The following is a 22,119-nucleotide window of genomic DNA, read 5'->3' as shown; positions in this document are numbered from 1 at the left end:
TGCAAACTTTCATAATTTCCATGCCGCTTCCTCCTTTACCTTCCCCTGTACACAAACTTCATGGGCTCCACGGCCAGCGCTGTGGCAACTACGTCATCAGCGTTATGTCTCCGCCCACTGACGACCATCAGTCCATCCATCTTTCCCACAACAAACACAAGGCTGTCCTGGAAAGAGTCACAAAAGTTCATGTGGTGATCCGCACAACACACGAGCTCCTGGTGCAAAGAAATCGGAATGCCTCAAAAGGTTTACAGACTTCTTATAAACTATCATCAAACTCTTCATCCAGGAGCTGTCATGTCCTCAAAGGGAAAACAATTATGCTTTAAACTTGGAAATTAAAAAAACATCACCATTTGTCAAGTGATAATGACACTGGTATGATCATCTCCATGATTTTAACAAATAAACTCAGGTCAGCTCCATCTTTCACTGGTTTGAAAGTCTATAAACACAAAAGCAATCCTTCAAAATAAAGAGATTTACGTTTCTTTCTTTCTTTTGAAACTGCTGAATAATCCAATTCAGAAATAAACTGCCGACAGGGAGTTTAGTGAAATATCCTAAAAGAAAAATTAATCTTTTAGACTAAAATCAAATGCCATAGCCTCAGAGACCGTTTTCTTCAATTCTGTGAGCACATTAAATTAAAATACGAACAAATACCTGCAACAATTACAGAGATGATTGGTCTTTGCGCATTGACTGGATGGACCCTTTAACTGGGCAATCTAATGTTGCAAATAGTTAGTTTAGTTAGTAAAACATTTGCATATTTGTTACTAAACTCACTGTTGACTAACAACCACTAACACAAACCATTGAGAGTCTTCCTGAGTAATTTAGAAAATCACAAACCAGAGTAGAGGCAACAAGATGGTAAAACTGATAATATTACATGTGGCGCTTCATGCTGATTATTTCTGACAGATATTAATATCTGTTCTATTAAGCAGAAAAACCCATTATCATTATTTTTTATTTTTTGCTGCCAGAACGGTCACAGAGGTACTAGAGATCTGAAAGGACAGTTAAAATGTACCTGTGTAAAGCTGTAAGACTGACATTAAATCAAGGGAAGGTTAAAAGGAAATCTAAAGAGGAACTTACTGGCCCTACAAAGCCCAGCAGTGAGGTTCTAGTGAAAGGTCGGCCACTGATCGGGATCCCAGACGGTGTTACAGGGACAGTCTGCAAGAAGATACAACACTATTAAAACCAAACATCAAAACAAACAGATACTGCCTTCACTTAATAGAAGTCCAATCAGATGATGACTCATTTAATTTTAGTGCTATCAATTAAGAAGATTTTTAGAAATGTGGTGCTATTACACTGCACATATGAAGTGACACTCATGAATAATAAGATTAGGAGAAAAGCGCTGAATCCTTTGTCACACCTGACCACTTACAGAAATAACGAAACACCAACCTCAAAGATGTTCTTGGTCATGCCTGGGAGGCCGTAGTAAGCGACACCGGTGCTGCCTGAGCTCACGCAGATCTCTCCGACCTCGTCTGTCTGACAGAGATAAGGTATTCCCTCGGCTCGCACCACACAGACCAAGGCTGGAAATGCAAAATGGACACAGAAGGATGGGCACAAGGAAGAATGAGTCATAAGGTCAATATTTAAATCGATTCAAAGATCCCGGTTTGCATTAAGCTTTTCAAAAACTTCTATGAAACACTTCAAAAAGTTCAAACAGTAAAATTTGGTAAATAATTTCATTTAAGTTGGATGTGGTGATTTATTGGTGATGCGTTTAAAATGTTGTTTTAAAAGAGGCTTTTAAGGTGAATATTTTGCTACAAGCACTTTTATATGGTTAGATATTTCAGTGTCAGCATGTACACATTTTTTTTTTTAATTTTTGAAAATCACCTTTTTCTCAACCTTCTTCAGAATCAGTATTTTAGTCATTAACATCAGTAAAATGTTAATAATGTGCATGGTATACTGTACCTCCAGGCATGACCTGTCCCACATCCTGCACTGTAAGAACAGAGAGTTTCTCCTCAGTGTCCACACGGATCACCCCATGACTCAGCCCACCCATGGACAGCACCGCCTTCCCGGGAGGAGGAACCCCCATTTCTGGAGGTCTGCGGGACACACATTCATGCTATTACTTAAGCCATACTATCACTTAAATTCTTCCTTTTCTGCTTACGGCAGTCAGACTGAGCCATCTACTGGTGTAGTACAGTGACAGCAGTACTAACACTTAAAAAGAAGATATGAACTGGTTCTGGAGAAATTTAATGACTCTGTGGCTCCATCACATTTCTTAACTCTTGCATATATTTAAATTTGCATTTCTCTCACTAAAAATAGTGCCAGCTTTTCAACTTGAAGCATTTTCTTGCCTCCCAATCCGTCTGGCATCGTAATCTTCCTCCAAAACTGAGCTTCACAATCAGCAGAAAGCTGTGAGACTCTACAGTCTGCGCTGTGATCAACAGAACAAATCTCCCTTCCTCCCTGCAGGAAACAGCTGATGTTGCAAGCATGGTGTGACATAACAGCAGCACAGAAAGCCAAAGAGGCTGCTTTTGTTCTCGTCAGGTGCAGTAACGGAAGCGCACCTGCGGATGGCGACAGTCATTGCTTCTGAAGAGCTGGCACATGGACAGATCACCTCAGGTCGCAGCCCACGTGACTGAAACACGTTGAGGAAGGCATCGCAGGAGGATATCGACCCTGGGGTAACACACACACACACACACACACACACACACACACAGAGCACCAGGCAGACAAACAAAGCAAATCAATAATAATTTCTTGGGACTCCAGGGTGTTGTTTTATTAAATGAGCCTCTGCAGATGGACTCACATGGGTTAGCTCCGTCAGCAACGATAAGCATTCGCAGTGAGCTCAGGCTGATGTCTCTCTGGTCTCTCTGGGCCAGCAGAGACCAGTGCATGTCCCTCGACTTCACCACTGCTACCCGTGCTGCACGGGGGACACAAAGACAAAAGCAATGACCGACACAATCATGACCTCTGTGGTCCAGTTTGACGAGATCATAAAACCAGACAGCAAGGAGCGACGCAAGCTGACTCAGTCGCCAACAGATGATTGAGCAGAGCTGTGGATCAGTTTTATTCAGGGCACACAACCCCAGAAATCAATAGGTCCAACAAATGATCTCTTTAATCCATCCACTCGTGTCAAACGTGCACTGAGAATCAAAACAGTAACAAGCAGGAATAAAATCTGGTCTTCTTAACAATAAAACACCTGAAGTGTATCTTCCCTAAGGTAGCTTCTTGTGAAAAGTGTGCTCTGTCCTTGTTTTCCGAATTAAACAGCAACAAAAAAAGATCTAAATTCCTTACTAACCCTAAATAGATGGACTGGCCCTTACCTTTATATGTGTGAACCTTCATTATCCAAGACAGAGGGTTGACTTTCATCAGGGAGTAGGGAATGCTGATCACATGCATCCGATTCATGACGCTCTGCCAGGAGAGCAGTGAGCATTGAGATGAGCTCCAATATATGCCAGAAATGCATCACAACTAAATGAGGTCACTGTAAACACGCTGCAGGTTATGATTTTATCTGCCAAGAGTACAAAAATAAGCCTGTTTATACACGTAACAACAAATCACGTATGACCTAAGGCACCGGGAATTCTCATGCATGTTTGAAAGCAGTCAATCAAAGCTGGGATGTCTGTGTCAGTGGAAGCAGCTTTATTTTTCACAGGTTTGAAACTCCTCAGTGGTTAGATAAGATGCTTTTTTCCCCCCCATCAGGACTTCATTAGTTTGAATGCATTTACATACTGATAAAGGCCTCAGTGGGAAGCCGGTTAGATAAGTTTCAGTTTTTATCTGCAAACTGAGCTCAGATCTCCTCCATTTCTCATTATATAAGCGCCCCATTAGCTCTACTAGAGGTCTGGAGACTACTTACAGTGAGAACACCGTGCCATAATCCTGCTTCTCTCTTGAAGTCCAGGACGTTGGTTATCGTCTCACCTACAAATAAAAAAAAGGAGAATTTTTCAAGGTTAGGAGCACAACACAGTTACATAAGTTTCTGTAATTCTGACTGTAGCAGCAGTGGTTTGAGTAAGCCAAATTAAGTTACAGAAACAGATCCGGAGAGTCTCTGGGGGTTGCTGGTGCTGTTTGCAGTTACTCAGAACAAAAGTAGGACACTAGAAGAAAGGAGCTACTTTATGTTCTCTTTCTTTTTAAGCAGACCTGACCCAGGTATGATGGAAGGAACGCAACCAACTGAGCAGCTGCATTTATCAAATGAGACTGTATTTACACCTAAAAGTGTCTCAGAGCATTTCTCCTGCCAGCACCAACTGAACTTTCTCCATGTCGGAAGAAGTGATAAATGATGGAGGGAAAAATTGCAGAAACAAAGTATGACCAAAAAAGTAAATTAAGATTCCTCCTCACCTTCAGTGTAGCCACAGGCCTGCGTGAGGGCATGACAGTGAGCCAGCATGGCTGAATGGGACACTGTGATTCCCATGGTGCTTCCTTCTTTGCTGGTTTTATACTAGATGTAAGAAGCATAAAGGGAAAAAAAAACAGTTTCATTAGGAAGAAAAAGGATCTGGTAAAAACAAAAACTGCCTAATAAGTTGAATAAGTAAAAAACAAATCCAGTAAAAACCATCGCGTCACATCCTTTGATTAAACCCCACTTACTTCTATGTAGGCAATGTCGTTACTGGCTTCCCGTATTGGAGGGTGCCAGTCTTTTGGAGGCTTCACAACATGTTTTCCATCTGTCACAAACCACAGCAACCGCGGCCAGCCTGCAGAGACAGAGACATGAAGTCATCTCAAACCAAATGAAACTATGCACACACATTCACAATGAAAACAAAACAGGCTGTACCTTTGAAAGTGGCAACCTCCCCTGTTTGTGCTTTGGGCAGGCCTTTCTGACAGGCGTCAGTGGTCAGTGCCAACGTGACGCCGCAGCTGCCCAACAGAAAGCCGATCTGTTGACTTCCCGCATCCTGGGGGAGCAAAGAGAGTATCTGTCACACACAACGATCAACTACTAAAAACAGAAAAATTCAAAATAACTTTGAGAAAGGATGCGCCGAGGGAATGTGGGAATTGCTAATGGAGTGAAAACAAGGCAATGACAAGAAGAAGAAGAAACCTCAGAGCATCACAGCAGCATCAAAGCAGCAGCAGGTGAGCAAGCGGAGTGACGGCCAGTCACTATTAAAAACTCTACTGCTGTGCATCAAAGCCAGACTGTAGCAGGAATGAAACCCGAGATCTGACACACGCTCGCTCCTATTTGATTGGCTGTGCAAATGAGCTTATAGCTAAACTCGTGCTGTGCAAAGTGCGCTGCTCAGAAAAGCAAAAAAAAAAAAAGGTGGGAGACTCAAGATGGGTGGGGAGAGGCGGAAAGAAAGAAGAGGAGGGTAATAGGGATAAAGAGAGGGACACAACGAGAGGACGAGGAATGATAGGAGCTGACAGAGTGAGCAAATGAGCGTCTGACTCCTGAGAACAGTTGGCCTGTGATCTATTTTGACTAGAATAACACATCATTTCACCTCACTCAAATCTCATTAATTACAGCACAGAGTCTGCCAACAGCATGCTTATAAAGGGCAATCACGAACAGGCATTAATATTCAGGCTGTGCAACTAATATGGATAAATTTAGATCGGCTTGAGCTGATCGATGCTCTGGGAACCGCAAAACATCATAAGCTAATACTCTGCATTTAAACATTTAAGAGATCAGATTTACAAAGATGTGATTTAGCGTAAGGAACGTCAAAGAGAGTGAAGATTAGCACTGAATCAAAAACTGCATCTGACTTAAGTACGTCTCTCATGTAAACACATTGAGGTCAGATGTCCAGTAGGGGTCAGTAAAACGTCAAAAATCACACATTCCCAGGAGACCCTCATTGCTTTACCTTTCTGGTCAGCGGCACTTCAATAGGTACAGGTACGAGCTCCGCCAGGAGACAGCCGTAGAAGGCCACCATGAACATCACCGGATCATTGTTGGGGAAAACAAGTGCAACCTGCAGGTGTGTTCAAGACATGGTTACAATACACCAACATTACTGTTTTAATGGACAGTATTGTGGACTGACGGTGACACTAAACATGTCATACAAATAATAAAGCTTTAAAGTTTAAGAAATCATTGCTTTCTACCAGAGAGTTAGTTGACAACTCTAGCTTCACAACAATAATATTTATATTTTCAATAAATCCTTGGTTTTAGTCAACAGTCAGTTATTCTATCTTGGCTTGGGTCTGTTTTCTGTTCACTGTAGCCCCCATTAAACGTGAAACTGCCGTTTTTGCATCAGACAAAAATCACACATGCACCATCTCGCACCAAAACAAACAGGCTTCTCAGCCAGCCTCCCCCATCTTTTTTGATTATTTTAGACAAGAAAAAAAGTCCAGCCACAACGATTAACCCAAGCAAGTCAACTAGACCCAAGCCGAGCCGTTTTTGCAGCTTTCCTCTGCTCAGGGTGAAACTGAAAGTAGAGGAGCAGAGGAGAGCCGCAAAACAACTTTAGAGACCCTGAAAATGAGATGAAATTAAATGTCTACACATAAATTAGGTTTTTAAACTTTACAGTTATGAACTGTGCCAGACTGGGCTCGCTCATTTCACTTTTACGTTCCCAGTCAAAGATTTCAAGGTAATAATGCAGATACAGACTTGGCTTAACACAAACATGTGAGGAATGGGACTTTCCTCTCTGCTAAGAAGTAAGGAAGCACTCCATTAATTATTTCATAGGAAAAAAAAATATTGTTTTCTGCTATATTAATGTTCCAAATTCAAATAGAATATTAAAGCTTTTAAGTGGATCTAAAACAACAAAAGTAAACGCAAATTAGAGAGCTGGTCACTTTTTCATCTAGCAGGATAAGGCAGTAACTATATTTCCCAAAAGGTTCCTATGTAGGAATACTTTCAGCCCCCTGTTTTGTTTTGTTTTATTTTATTTTCTCACGTCATTGAATTTATTTGGTGATTAATTCCATGTTGAATATTTGTAATAGTGCTGATTGATTGAGTGAAATGCCAAAAAATGTAACACATTCAATCGCCACCGAACACACTGTAATATATCATGACTTACTCTGTCTCCAGGCACGAGCAGAGGCTCATTTCTGCTGCTCAGCTTATTAAGAAGCGTATAGGCCAGTTTCTGACTGCGGGTCCACAGTTTACCTGCAGAGGTTAACACACATTGTCAACGAGTGCCTTTGATTTAACTATTCTAACCTGCAAAACAACATTTAAACAGCAGAATACATCATGTCTGTTTTTCAAAGACACAGTGGATGAAAAGAGGTGCTATTCTTTTCCATCTGAATTGTCATTTCTGGGCCAACATCCACAGGCTAACACCTACCATAGGTGAGTGTGTAGACGGGCTTGCCAGCATTGTCGAGTGCTGTCAGGCAGGGGCTCTTGGGCTGAGTGGTTCCCCACCTTTGTAGGGCTGCTGGCAAGGAGGGAGGCCAGTTGGTCACCACCCCAAGAGGCTCCCCTTCCAGGGGACACATCTGCTGGCCTTCTGGCTTTGGCTGGTTGGGATCTGGCTGCTGGACTGAAAACATGAAGAAGATGAATTGGACATCTTTAAGACTTTGATTCGAATTGAGCGTAATATAAGCTCCTGAGCTGCTTGATAAAGAAGACCGGCTAGTCTGCAAAGAAATGGTAAATATGTAAATTAAACAACACTTGTAAGGAGGACAGGGGAGGAAAAAAAGAGTGTGAGAAAAAAAAGACAATGAGGAAGGTGTGATGGAAAAGGAAAAGCTGGAGGATATACAGTGAGCTGTGTTCTGTCCTCATGAGTCTAAGCTGCCTATTATTCCTACTTGTGAGAAACTCGAAGCTGCTGCTTACTGGAAATCAGTCTCGCCTCGCTCCTTCTTTAAGTACTCTATTGACTTCTGGATTTGACTTCCATCTCTTCATCTCTATTCTTACCTTCAGATTCTCTGAGCAGTAGAGTTCAGACCTGTTTAAAGAAGCAGGTAAGCCATATCTCTGCCAAATATAACATCTTTATCAGTGTTTGGATCCTACCTCTGAGTGTGTTTTTCTGCTCACACTGAAGCTTGCCATACCACAAGGAGAAGCTTTACAGTTACCTGCTGATGCACTGCTATTCCCGCAGCATTTTCATTCACTCAGTGTTTATTCAGAGTGGCAGAGTACCACCCAGACCCACCGATGGGTTTGGTTGGAATGGAGGAAATGGTTAGGAAGGGCTGGTCCAGTCCGTGTGCACTTCCCTAAAAAATTCCCTTTCAACACCTGGTGGTCTTCGGGGCCAAAATAACCACCACTGAGCTAAAACCGTGCCTTGGTGGTTTACTTGTGGGACCTGGCAAGGTCACAGTCACATTTTTATCTCAGCCACAACAAGAATTAGACAGATCACTATTATTAGAGCTGGAAAACCAACGCGATGTGAGCATCACATTCGAAAGAGTAGGAGTGTGAAAGAGTTTCTCTTCACGAAGATTTATTGATTCAGCAGAATCACTGTAATTACATTCAGGTGGGCTTACCATCCAAAAGCTCCTCAAAGTCGTCAACAAAGAACTCGCGCAACGGTGGACGCTTTGGTCTCTTCAGTGTATTGAGCAGCTGCTGGATTTTGTTGGAGACGCGACTGTTGACTGGAACACCTATAAAATGAGTTTTATGGAGATGAAAAGACAAAAAAAAGGTTGGGAGGACATAAACATGACAAGAAAAAAAAACATGTAGAGAAATACAGACGGGAAAAAGTGGAGATAATTGTGATGGCGCAGGTGGGACGTGGGCATGTGCAGACAGATTGATTGAGAGATTGATGGAGGACGGGGGTGGATAAGGGAGGGACAGATAAGGAAAGAAAAGGAGACAAGGTCAGTGTGTTTTTCTAATGAGGCACAGAGGACAACCAGCTGTCAGTCACACTGTGGCAGGACAACAAAGCAGTGGAGCACGAGGTCCTGCGCTGTACAGTCACCTTAAAGACATAGTGTTTTAGTAGGAAGTCTCAGGAATCACTGCGAGACCTCAAAGGCTAAGAAAAAAGGAAATCAGGAAACGAGGAGCCGCCTCGCCTGCTGCCTAGCAACAAAGATGTACTCGCTGCAGAAAATGATTCATGAGGTGTCTCAAAAGGTGCCTGTTTCATGCTATAAAATATAGACAGTGAGAGGCTAAAATCACCTAACCCCGACTTAAATCAGAACACAGATAAATGGTCTGACATGCATGTTACACTTTAAAATTAACCCTTAAATTGTTTTTTTTTATATAAAAACTGAGCCAGATCATAAAAGGAGAGAAAACAAGACAAACAAAACAACAAACAAAATAATAGACTCCGAATGAAACTTGCGTTGTGCCGTTAGAGTCATGTTTGAGGTGAGGTTCAGTCTATAAACATCATCAGACATTATTTTTACCCGATAAATATACAGTTAGCTTTAAAAGGGGGGCAGCTGTGTTCGACAACCCAGACAGCCACGGGAGCTAAAGGCCACAGCTGCATACAGCTTGCCTGATTTATCTTACTATAATAAGCCTAGCTCAGACAGACCCTGCCTCCTCATGCAGGGACAGATGTACCAGGGATCGACCCTGTGGGGGTCAGTGCAGCACCTGATGGACCAATTAGACAGCAGCCCCTAACATCCTGGCTCTGAACTCCCCCACCCACCTCATCATGAGGCTTGATCGCTCATATCTGGACCAACCAGGACCCGTCTGTGATGATGACGATAATTAATGTGTTCATGATCTTATAATGAATGCATTTACAGCCATAAATTGCTGTAGTAATCTCTGGCTCTTCCTTAATGTGGGACAAAATGTTACACCACGTCTTTACAGTAAACAATAACAGAGTTATAGGATCGGGCTAGTATTAGTCCATCTTTTTCCTATTGTTAACAAATCCCAGCCAAAAATTGTCTCTGGGGCCCAGTCTTGCTGAGCACTTTAAACATAAAAATGCGTCATAAAAACACGGTCCTGTTTTTTAAAAACATTCAATTTCCTGTGTCAGCTGGGCACTGCAGCTTTTAGGATTTTCTATTCAGACATTTATATTTGCAAAGGTGTGTTTATAGTGACTATCTCCAGCCATGGATTTAGGCAGGATGGTGTACAGTATGTGAAACTGGCTCAAAATAACCCACAGTGACTCATAATGAGGGAACATGTTGCCCACTGCAACAGCATGGTTCACTTGATGCATTTGTCATTGTTTCTGGATGATAATGGAGGTCGGCGGGATAAAAATAAGCCTTATCAGGCTATGGATACAATAAACACCTGTTCGTAATAATAACTTACTGTTGCTTTTGGTCTTTTGATAGGATAAAGCGATGTGGAAAAGAAAGTTTGCATAGGGCTCTGTGCAGTGCTGTGAAAACTAACTATGGAGCATGACTCATCAGCTTGTAGAACCACATTTAGCAGCAATAACTTGAAGTAATAATTTTCTGTATGACTTTATCAGTCTCTCACATCGTTTTGAAGGTATTTTTGGCTGCTCTTCTTTATAACATTGCTTTAATTTCATTGAGGTTTGCCTCAATTCATTTATGCACAGCTCTGTTAGGTCTCGCGACATCATTTCAGCCAGCTTGAGGTTTGGACTTTGACTGGGTCATTGCAACACCTTGAGCATTTTCTTGTCTCTAATTCAGCCATTCTGTTTTCTGCTGTGGTTGGTATCACAGTCCTGTTGTATAACCTAATTTCAGCACAGCTTTATCGGTCAGATATGACCTTGATGTACAGACGAGTTCATGGCTATCTTAATGACTGCAACGTCCCCAGGTCCTTTAGCCCAGATCATTGACAGATGGTCTGAGGTGTTTGTGTTGAGATGCTGTATAACACTTCCTAGACTGATGGACAGCAAGAGCTGTTTCTTTAAGATCACTGCTTCTTGTCTTTGTTCATTGTCACCATGTTAACAAACCTGAATGCCCCAGACCAGCAAACTGCCAAAACTTGTGCTTTTAAGAGTTATTAGATTAACTGCTACCTACCCTTTTAATTCCTATGGAAGTTGTAATGGTTTACTTTTCACAGTACTGCACAAAATTCTGTAAGAAATTAATTTTTTAAACAATTGCAAGCTGAAAACAGCGCGAAAATACTGAATTTGTATCGGCAAAATTTGTGCATAAAACACCAACACACACAGTGTCAGTATCCAAGTACAGATGGAGCCAAAGCTACTGTGTGACTTGTTTTTTCTTTACACACATCTATGTGTCAAAAAAATGCCAGCAGTCCTAGAGAGCTGCCATCAAAGAAGTCACTGCGTGGCTGCGGGCTAGCCGTCAAAGAAGAAGTGAGAAACAGACTGACAGTTGTTTTCAGTTTGAGATAAGAAAACAGTCTGTCAACATAGTAATTAGTCGCAAGGCCAAACGAAGAGTTACACCTCTGCTTAAACGCACTCACTTTCTAAAGACATTCAGGTTAGACGTTGCCTGAAGATGCTATAAACGGTAGAGCACTTGCAACATACTCAGCTATACAAACACAAACACACTCACATGCACACTGTATCACTGAATTCACTGTAGCTGTGCATATTTTTTTTATAACACACAAGATTTGGACAAGTGTCACAGTAAACCTGACAGTGGAGGTGAGAGGCAGAGATGCAAAGACACACAAATACAAACGCACATACAGCAGAGTGCACATACAGCAGGCTGCCATAGAGCTGAAGGAGCAGTTATAAATACCATCAATTAAACTGAGGGATCCTTCACCTCTCCACTCACATCCTAGAGGAGAGACACATCAGGATGTCAATGAAGCGCTCCTGTGAACTTTCTGGATGACGGGGGATTTATATGTCTGCACTGAATCATAAAACCACAGAACCCTTCTGAAAACCTTCGCCGTAACCCGAGGTGCACCTCCCCGAGGATGTAACTATGCATCGTGTTGACGCAACCAGTGAGAGAATAACAATCATTGCCTCACTATAAGGACTCACAGATGTCAGCAGATTGCTGGAAGGAGTTTCCACAAAGTACTGGACTTTGTGTGAGGGAATGTAAGAAGAAGTGGGAAAAACCTGAGGGGCAAATATGTTTGCGTGGGGACCAAGGAGGGAAAAGAGTGCCAGCATTTTATTTGTTTCCATTTTGGCTGGCATCTAAAAAAAAAAAAAAACACAACATAGGCTCTAGAAAGATTCGTGCAAAAGTCAAAATCGGCCGTGAGCGTGAATGTGTGAGAAATCTACAGCTGCCACAGGCAAGTGAGAGTGGGATTATAATGGAATCACACTGTTGTTTTACCACTTTCACCATGTTTAGTAATCAGCATAGGAAAACCTGCAGTTTAGATCCATAGATTTAACCACTACTTCCTGCTTTTGTGTCAGCTAGGTTGTTTAGTATTTAAGAATCCAGAGCACGGGTGGCAGGGAGATTATAGGCTCTCTGCTCAAGGTGTCCTCCGGTTTTCAAGCTGCCTGATTATTAACAAACTGAATGAATGAAGATGAACTCAGACAAAGAAAGTGGAGCAGATTTAATGAACCAGTCAACCTCATTGTCATCTGTAGCAAGATGCTGGTTTTCTTTCATAGGTCTCAAGTAATCTCAACTCATACAAAAAATAAAACACTGTCATATATGATGGAGATGTTTGGAAAATAGGCATTCAGGTCACTCACTCTGTTTCTTAGTAGTAAAATACAGTATAATGTATGATGATGCAGCACAGAGCACCTGACATTATGAAGAAAACAGATACTGGTATATAACCATTATGCCTTAAATGTAAATTGGTGACTGGGAAATATATGCATTGTTTCTAGAGTGGTCCATGTTCTGGTCCTACATAACTAAGGATACTTTCACAATATTAAACACACATTAAAAGTAAAGGCCCAGTCATGTGACAAACCGACCTATATGGGGCGTACCCTGCCTTTCACCCTATAACAGCTTGGATCGTCTCCAGCCCTAACGCAACTCTAAACTCAATAACCTGTTAAGATAATGGAAAAAAAGTTTTGTAAGGTTCAAAGACTATTGTGGACGCCACCTAAAATGGAATCACACTAGAAGATGTATATGTAAGTGGATTTACGAAAAACCTCTGCCTGTAACTCAGCGGTTTAGGAAAGTGTTCAGGGTTCTTCCAACGGCGAGACTCTCTGCCAAGTTAAAGGTGAACTGACAACTTTTTGGATATATGGGCCTCTTATAGACCGCTAAATGATGTCATGCTAAAGGGAAAAGGACTTGTTGGGTTAGAAATTTGAAGGAGACGGTGGGTGATAACAAGCGTAAGCACACAGCAGTTATAGGGAATGAGTGTGTCCTCCCTTACGGCAATTTGATAAACCAAAACATATTTTATGGTTGGGTAAATGAAACCCTGCTTACATTTTACTCCAATTCTGCTAATTTTCCTATAAGAGAAAGCCAAAACTTCTTTAGGACACCAAATTTGTTTTTATATGGAATAAAAACCACACTCCCTCACCCACCTCCCTTCTTTTCTTCTTAGCTCAGGCTGTAATTAATGTACTCAACTTTTTTTTTTTTTTTTTAAACCTACCTTAAAATGAGGTGGAACATGACCTGTTAATACTGTATTTACTGTATTTGTATGTACCTATCCTCTGCAGCATCCACTGCCCCATGCTGGTAGCAGTACTGAAGCCATACAAGCAAAGGCACGGTTTGAATGACGAATAATGTTTGGAGGCTATTTTATGCACAGATCCACCAACAACATGGCAAAAACTGAGCGCAAAACCGAGCACCTAATGATCCGTTTTATGTCATGACTCAAATATTTGTTTGCCGCAGAGAAGCGAGACCATGATGCTGTGTAAATCTTTACTGTCTCAGTGTTTCTGTTAGTTAACAGAACCAAACATTACGGCAGGAACGTGATGGATTTTTCAGGGAGGGTGGGGGGTGGAGAGGTGCACCGTTACCGTGGCAACATGAGCAGGTCAGTCAGTAGCTTTTGCCAGTCACGTTGGCAGACTGACTAAGGAGAAGACAGAGGGACAAACAGCAGGGGAGAAGGAAAACGGGAGTTGACTTTGCGTGTATATGTGTGTGTGAGTGTGAGTGGGCAGGAAACTCACCATCTGCGGTCTCCATGACGCTGGTGTGGTGGTTGAAGCCGCGGGAAACGCCTCGCACCGAGGCCACATGGGGCCGCTCTGCGTGATGCGAGGAGCGCTCCGACAGCCCCGTCACGTCAGGGGGCGCTGAGTGGTTATCTGTGATGAGTGGGGGTGTCGGGGGTTAAAAGGTCAAATTTAAGGCCAACTGTGGGTGCTCGCAACTTATATAAAGATCTAAGGCATGGATTAGCAAACAATATGATTTGCCTGGTATTCTCTGAGCCGAAGCAAAGACTGTATTTCAGCTTTTCACCTTCCCTCAACACCACACATAAAAGTCTGTACCCAAGATGTCTTACACTATGTTACAGACCAACTGATGTCCAGACACTAAGAGTGCAAAGTTGCTCTCTTAATGTTAGATAGAAAGCACTCAGACATAGAAAAAGGTGCTTGTGTGAATGAAAGAGTATATAGGAAGCAGTCCATTTACGTCTGTGAAGGTTCTCAGTCATCCAGGTCATCGTAGTCAAAGGAGCTTGCAAAGAAAAGCGTCTGGACTTCTTTAAGTTACTTGAAGACGTTTCACCTCTCATCCGAGAAGCTTCTTCAGTTCTAAGGTCAAATGGTGGAGAGTCCCAGATATAAACCTAGTGGGGGTATCCCCCCACAGAGGGACAAAAGGACCCCCTGATGATCCTCTAATCGCCTGAGCCAAGGTGTGAAACTGGGTGTAGGTCCCAATCAGCCAGAGTTTCGGGTGAGTTCATTGTGAAACCTGGCCCCACCTTATCATGCGAATTCCTGAGGTCAGATGGCCCAGGATGTGAGTGGGCGTTAAGGCGTCTGGGGAGGGAACTCAAAACTGGATTATAGATGGCAGAGAGTTGGTGTCGTAAACCCCCACCTCTGTTCAAAGATGGTCGCTCACAGTGGACATAGATGGCTTCTTTCACCAACTCTCTGCCATCTATAATCCAGTTTTGAGTTCCCTCCCCAGACGCCTTAACGCCCACTCACATCCTGGGCCATCTGACCTCAGGAATTCGCATGATAAGGTGGGGCCAGGTTTCACAATGAACTCACCCGAAACTCTGGCTGATTGGGACCCACACCCAGTTTCACACCTTGGCTCAGGCGATTAGAGGATCATCAGGGGGTCCTTTTGTCCCTCTGTGGGGGGAAACTTCCACTAGGTTTATATCTGGGACTCTCCACCATTTGACCTTAGAACTGAAGAAGCTTCTCGGATGAGAGGTAAAACGTCTTCAAGTAACTTAAAGAAGTCCAGACGCTTTTCTTTGCAAGCTCCTTTGACCAGTCCATTTACCATTAACGTCTGTGACAGGATCAGCTGTTCTGTTTTAAGTGTGTCATGAGAACTGGAGTTTACAGTCTAACATTGGAGTTGGATCCAAAACAGATACCTTGTTGCAGAGCCAAGCCATATTTTTGACAGGTGTCATAACTAATTATCAGATCACATTACTAGAAAGAATTTTGGGTAATTTCCAAGGTCTGAAAATTATGGAAAACAGTGTTTATGGGGAGCATCTGCCAATCGCAGTAACCCTGCTCATAACAGCTGATGTCAGTGGTTCCAACTTTTGGGATGAGCACTTGTGCATATTTTTTTCTTATGCAAATGTATGGAAGTGGTTTTCAAAGAGATTTAAAAAAAACTCCACATTGAGAACTGGTGTTCCTTTAACTACATATAGTATTTTTAGTGTCTCCTGTTGAAGTGGATGACAGAATCAGTGTCTGAGGGGCAGAGGAACAAGGCAATATGGGAGATTTATTTACAGCTTCATTCAGCACAAGTCGCTGCTGCTGTTTTATGACAGCAGCCTTGAGGGGAAACGAGCTAGTGAAAAAATAAAACCAGGCAGCTCCATCCTAATAGGATATCGCCTTACCAGCAACACATGCACACACATGTACGCACACATACAAACGAGACTAATGGTGATAAATCCACCAAATCTCATTAACTAGCCCGTGACACTCACGTGGCAACATGGAACAAGCGGTTTTGACAGATATGTGGCTGAGAGCTTCTCCACATGATCGAATGACAGTGAGATGGCAGACGAGGATGGCTAACTAGAAAGACGGGAATTAAAACTCAGTCGTTGGGTCCCTTTTGTCTTGTCATCATCGAGTGCTTTTTTGTATCTAGAGGGAGAGAAGGCTTCAGAAAGCAATCGATGTGTAGGACAGTGCTGTCTATCTGCGATTAAACAGTCTGCGGTACATAACACAGGTTAAGATGTCACCTTTGATATGATGACAAATCTGACTTGGAAGCAGTTATCGTATCTACCATATATTCTGCCGAATTTAACAAAATGAGGATAATGGAAAAAGCATAAAACTCAGTCTTCAACTCCCTAAATTGTTTGTATGTACATATATAAAACCTATCTGCATAAAGAACAAAGAATTTCAACGCAGACAGCTAAGAAGGCAAGTGTCCATTTATAAATTCCTGTTTGAACTGAACTGAAATGCAATCGAAACAGAAAAACCATTTATAATGGCTTTCTTGCTTGGCTTAAACACATCATCTCAATCTAGAATGAAGGAATGAAGGAGGTCAAACTAAATCATGAAATGCAATACTGACCAACTAAAAACTGCAACAGCTAAAAGTATCTGAAACTGTGTGCGTGCGTCACTGACCTAGATGGGTGTGTGCCATAAGGTCTGCCAGAGCGGTGGCTGCGGCATTGACGTTCAGGGCTGCGTGGGCAGTGGTGTTGGTGGTGGTGACGGATCTCCCTCCCGGGTGGGATGAAGTGGATGACGCGGAGGATGAGGTGGACGAACCCTGGATGACACGGTTAAACCAGTGCTCAACAGCTGGGTGGCTGTGGCCCTGGTAGGGCGTGGAGGTGGTCAGACGTCCCTGTCGGCGCAGCGAGCCCTCGTCTTCTGACGCTGAGGAGGTGTCTGTGTTTGACAGGTCAAGACAGGGCAGCGTCATAACAGAGGACAAAGAACATGGGGCTGTCTACAGTGTCACCAGGAAAAACAATCAAGATGGGAAAACCTGGAACACTTGCGCAGGGTTTAGATGATATGCAGATGACACTTTATTCTACTTATACATACTGATAGAGTACATATAAGCCAGGGGATGGGTAGGATGACTTTAATGGGGATGGAAGTTAATTCGGCTGAGAGATGCTTGTTTTTAAATCTCTCATGGCTTCACTACTATGTTTTTAATATTTGCCTGTAAGCAGCCACACTGCAACGACATGTGCAATATATATGTATAAAACTGCAACACATGTATCAAGGGAGAGACTGGGTGTTGCATATTTGAAGATGATGATGAAAAGGAGGGAGAGTAAATTAGGTGTCTGGTATACTGAGCTGCAGTCATCAAAAATATGAATGATCAAAAACAAAATAGATGGGAGCTTTCTTCTGAGCATGTCAGCACACTTACATATTGCCTAGCTATTAATTAAGGCTGAATTTCTACCTCAAGACAATTGCAATAACACATAACTACATACTGTAGTTGCACACAATACAAACATAAACTGTTAGTATAATAAATTCCCTTTTTCATGTCACTTGGACTCAAACTCAAAACCAGACACTGGTGATTTTATTTTCTCTCCCTCGAGGCAACTGTGAGCAGTTGGTCTCTTCAAAAATAGCCGAAACAGGAACAGCTTCAAAGTAATGTAATGATCATTTAAAATGAACATATTCCACTTCATCTGCCAAGTTACCCAGCAGCAGACTAGTCTTGCATTATGAATTCTGCTGAGAACAGAGTTCAGTGAAAGTGCAGTTCACTATCATGCATTTTTGGATAAAAAAATTGTCCTAACTGTTTATAAAATCACCAACTTCCCAGCTTTTGGCATTATTCATCCCAGACCATGTAAAATAGCGTACCTACTCACTAAACCCCAAGAAAACAATAAAACTCATGCAATCATAGAAAACTGCTACACTAAAATTCATCGTGCTTTTGATTAACTGGACAACGAGTCACTGAGAGAAGAGGGGGAGAAAAAGAAAAAGAGTACTGTCTAGAAGAAAAGGGGCTATGACTTCATGTGTGATCAGCACGTGCCTGATGGATGTTCTCTAAGCTAATGAGCCTTCATGTAATTAATCCCACTAATCTCCCACAGTACACAGTTTCAAGTAAAGTCCAACAAATTGAGACATTGAAAGTACTGCTTCGACTTTCCTTAGTCTTGGAGAGGCTGTTAGCGGAAGGTTAAAGGAGGTGTGATTATAACAAACCAATTTAATGCCTCTACAGCCGGTGGACTCGTGCAGTTTATCTCACATTTATGATTCAGTTTGTTATTCCTCACTCCAATCTGCCTCCCTATCTTGGTAACCTTGGCACAGTTACCCTGCAGAAGAGTGAAATAGAGGGTTAAAGAAGACATGCAAAGCAGAAATTGAGAGGTGGACGGATACAAAAAAAAAAAAAGGGTGGAGAGGGGTGCTATTTTTCACCACAAAGTAGTCAAAAACCAGAAGAGGCAGTGAAGACTGAGCCAGAGAGATATTTAAGAGACAAACTGTGAGCAGGGAGAGTAGCAGATACGCTGAGATCGACTTCAAGTACAAATGAACAAAAACAGGGAAACTAACGAAGCTTCAGCAGTTAAAAGGCTGAGCTTATTTTCACTGATTTATGTCTATAGAAAATGAATTTTAATTGGCAAATGCAAGATCATGATGGAGAGTCTTTTTTTAACGCGACACATTAGCATTGTAAGCAAACTGACAACTGCTTTCTGCCTTGTTTCCTGTTTATTAAAAGACTTTCTTGTTGCACTCATATCAGGCTATGATCTAGGATACAGCATAGGATACAAGGCTAGGTACAATAATTCCAGTTTAGCAATCAAAGCGTTGCACTCGTGCACAGTTGGTTTTGAGTTCAATGTTGATAGCATCAGGGTACAGACGTGTTCTCAATTATGATGTCAACATGCTGATATTTATTGGATATATTGTACAGCACAGGCTGATGGGAATGTCTTTTGTTGGGCAGTTTTTTGTTCAGAAGCCAGAGAACGTGACACGTTGAAATTTAATCCAGATACTAGATGATATATGAGAGTTATTACAGGGTTACTACAATTCCTCTTGAGGGGGGTATGATGTTATGTTGTAGTCTTTCCAACTTAAGCAAAGCAGTGGAACAAACAACCAACGGACTGATTGATTGCCATTACTAAAGTTTTGCGTATACTGCACCTACTGGTCTGTACATCCACTCATGCATTCATACTTAAAGTAAGTGTTTGACAAGTGTTTGGCTGAATGTGCAGAAGCTGTTCAGGTGACGGCCTGTGTTGCATGGTATAACCCTCATCTGATGTTTCTTGTCTGTTCTTGTCTTCTCTGCTGACTAACCAGACAAATGTAGAAACAATAGCTGCCGTCATCTTTACAAAAGCAGCAGATCATCAGATCACCTTGTATGTACATTACACATATATCAGTCTCATGTATGTGACTAATTCAAGTACAATAGTTCACTCAGAGAAACTCAAAACAGCCATGAAAAGTCCCTCTCCTTCTTCTATTCACACCACTGTGTCTGAGCTCTTAATCCGGTTACTTGCTCCACCGCTGTGTCCTCTCTTTTTATCCAAGACTTGAAGTTTTAAGGTCCCCCACTTGATAAAAATCACGGCAGTGTTTGAAAAGCCCTCTATAAAATCTCCTACAGATTATTTAATGAAAGATAACAACACATGCACAAGGCTCTTTTGGCCCTGAAACTCTTGGGAAAACAAGAAGCTGCTGGAAAGCTGTGAAATCACATAAATTCTAATGAACTGCCCACACAATACAAACTGTTATGCAAACAGGCAAAAGGTCGACATTTCAAGATGATGCTCAAAATCTGGTTATGCATTCATTCTGCCACTCGTGTAGGAAGGTCTCTCTGGGAACACAACGGTCAGAACCGAGTCTTTTATAGTCGCGAAGAATGGACACATTCAGCAAACCGCATATTTTCTTTCCAGCAGCAAATGCTTGACATCATAATTTTTGATCAGTGGACACAATGGAGTTTCAGCATCCTACACTCGACAGCTCATGGGAACATATCAAACAAACAACCCAGTGAGAACGAGCAGAACCAACTGGGATGCAGGTGATTTAAAGGAGCAGGGGTCTCACCTGGCGGGGTGCATGCCTCTACAGAAGACTGAACTAGCACGGACCGTCTCTTGGAGGGCATGGGCATCTTCCTCTCTTTGTACTTTGCCAAAGCTGCTTGGACGGCTTCTGTGTGCAGATCTAAGAAACGCATTAACTCGGCTTAGCTACAGAATAAAAGAGAAACACAAGACGTTTAAAACTTTTTGGCAGTACAGAAACATGATTACCAGATCTGAAGCGCTCATCCCGGGTGTTGGCAGCCCGAGACTTGTTGGATTTGGAACCTTGAAGAGCAACTTGGGACGAGGCTTGGATCCTGTTGTCGATTTGCAGAGATGGATCTACACCTGTAGAGAAACAAGGCAGGGAGAAGATCGTTTATAACAGAAACAAAAAAATATATATGTTCTTTAACAGTGTACCAATATCAATAACAGAGACGTGCCAACAAACTCTACGCAAAATGTGTCTTGGACATAGACCAATGGTGCCCAACACTGCTTGACTAGATAAAGTTTCCACAAGCTTAATGGTAATCCCTACTTAGACCGCTCTGTTTGAGTGCAGTAGTTTAGAATTGAGAAAGTTTTCACTTTAATTAAACCAGCCTCTCTCACTGCTTCTCTGCTGCCTCCAAGTTTTCCAAAGGAGGAAAATGCAAATTACACAGACGTAACTGGAAGGAGGTGATTAAGCACCATGAATGTCAAAAAGACAACATCTTCTAACTGTAATGTTCTAAAATTATCGAACCCACGAACCAGGCAACCTCACTGTGCACGAGGTTGTCAGGCAGTGATTCACACTTTGGCTTATGCAATCCTCATTTGAGCTTCATTAACTAAGTAGTGGTGAGCATCAGAGGGGAAACTGATGACTACTGCCTGAAGGAAGGTCACAATACAAACTCCATTAGTAATCTTCCTAGCACTGGCTTCTCTTCTCCCTCCGATGCTCTCAATGGGATGTATAAGAAGCATGTTGGAGGGAAAATAAATACGGGAAACTTAAAAACAACAGATGAGTGCAGAGGACTTAATGAGTCCAAATGAGATAAATGTAAATGTAAAGCACATCCAAAGTTTGAAAACAGCGAACTTTTTGACAGGGAGGTGAGCAATGGACATGTTGCCAGGGAACCATTTGCATAAAATCCCCAATTGTGTAATAGAGCAAATTTTTCTTCTTGTTTAAAATTTAAGTGCACACAGAAACGATCAATAATAAAATGTGCACATTAAAGAAATACATAGGCAACATCGCTGTAACAAGTACTGAGATGTTATTTTAAGCAGCACTAAAGGACAGCAGGAGGCACAATGGGATAGAGACTTTACTATCAACACCACATGCAAGGATTTATAACTACATTTTCCCCATCACAAGACAAAAAAAGGTCAAAATTCAGAAACAAAACAATTCAAACTAGTGCCATGTTTCCACTGATTCCTGCCAATTTTCACTTTCACTTTAGAAATGCATTTGAGTAGAAACATCCAGTTTGTGATACCTGAACACTGCACATTAAACCATCAAAGCTGCAAATACAGAACTGAATAAATACACAAACATTTTTATGTGAGTAACAAGCCGTCTCTGTGCATGAGATAAATTAGGATCAGATGTCTACCAAATAATCTAAAGTTACAGACAGCACAGCTGCACAAAACAAAAAGTACCATCCATTCATTCAATCCACCAACATGTCATCCATCCATATCTATCGCCTTCAACCTATCTGGTTCAAAGTCAAGGCGGCTGGAGCCTATCCCCGGTCTCATAGGGTTATAAGCAAGACACACCTCTTGAT

The 22,119-nt window shown here is 42.0% G+C and overlaps 1 protein-coding gene across 7 annotated transcripts in view; it reads right to left on the bottom strand.

Annotated features, from left to right (window-relative positions):
• LOC147311717 (disco-interacting protein 2 homolog A-like) overlaps nucleotides 1–22,119 on the bottom strand; it is a 90,664-nt gene that overhangs the window by 11,668 nt on the left and 56,877 nt on the right. For 4 of the 7 annotated variants that reach the window (XM_086267781.1, XM_086267783.1, XM_086267782.1 and 1 more), the window contains exons 3-21: nucleotides 20,537–20,656; nucleotides 20,328–20,447; nucleotides 16,827–17,096; nucleotides 14,160–14,297; nucleotides 8,584–8,703; nucleotides 7,410–7,607; nucleotides 7,134–7,225; nucleotides 5,937–6,047; nucleotides 4,883–5,006; nucleotides 4,690–4,799; nucleotides 4,435–4,537; nucleotides 3,935–3,999; nucleotides 3,381–3,474; nucleotides 2,846–2,965; nucleotides 2,595–2,709; nucleotides 1,972–2,111; nucleotides 1,438–1,574; nucleotides 1,114–1,194; nucleotides 40–167 (exon numbers count right to left, since the gene is read on the bottom strand). In XM_086267781.1, coding sequence (XP_086123907.1) covers nucleotides 40–167; nucleotides 1,114–1,194; nucleotides 1,438–1,574; nucleotides 1,972–2,111; nucleotides 2,595–2,709; nucleotides 2,846–2,965; nucleotides 3,381–3,474; nucleotides 3,935–3,999; nucleotides 4,435–4,537; nucleotides 4,690–4,799; nucleotides 4,883–5,006; nucleotides 5,937–6,047; nucleotides 7,134–7,225; nucleotides 7,410–7,607; nucleotides 8,584–8,703; nucleotides 14,160–14,297; nucleotides 16,827–17,096; nucleotides 20,328–20,447; nucleotides 20,537–20,656 — 2,386 coding nt within the window. Of the gene's footprint in view, nucleotides 1–39; nucleotides 168–1,113; nucleotides 1,195–1,437; nucleotides 1,575–1,971; nucleotides 2,112–2,594; nucleotides 2,710–2,845; nucleotides 2,966–3,380; nucleotides 3,475–3,934; nucleotides 4,000–4,434; nucleotides 4,538–4,689; nucleotides 4,800–4,882; nucleotides 5,007–5,936; nucleotides 6,048–7,133; nucleotides 7,226–7,409; nucleotides 7,608–8,583; nucleotides 8,704–11,781; nucleotides 11,824–14,159; nucleotides 14,298–16,826; nucleotides 17,097–20,327; nucleotides 20,448–20,536; nucleotides 20,657–22,119 lie in introns of all 7 variants that reach the window. The other 3 variants (XM_086267777.1, XM_086267779.1, XM_086267778.1) reach the window with 1 other exon arrangement.

This window comes from Aulonocara sp. 'chitande type north' Nkhata Bay, linkage group LG16 (genome assembly GCF_057382095.1).
Source record: "Aulonocara sp. 'chitande type north' Nkhata Bay isolate Kocher_YH1m ecotype deep benthic linkage group LG16, A_spYH_male_GT1.1, whole genome shotgun sequence".
NCBI classification, from domain to species: domain Eukaryota; kingdom Metazoa; phylum Chordata; class Actinopteri; order Cichliformes; family Cichlidae; genus Aulonocara; species Aulonocara sp. 'chitande type north' Nkhata Bay.
The sequence above is the reverse complement of the archived record's forward strand: the minus strand, read 5'-3'. Positions and strand labels throughout refer to the sequence as shown.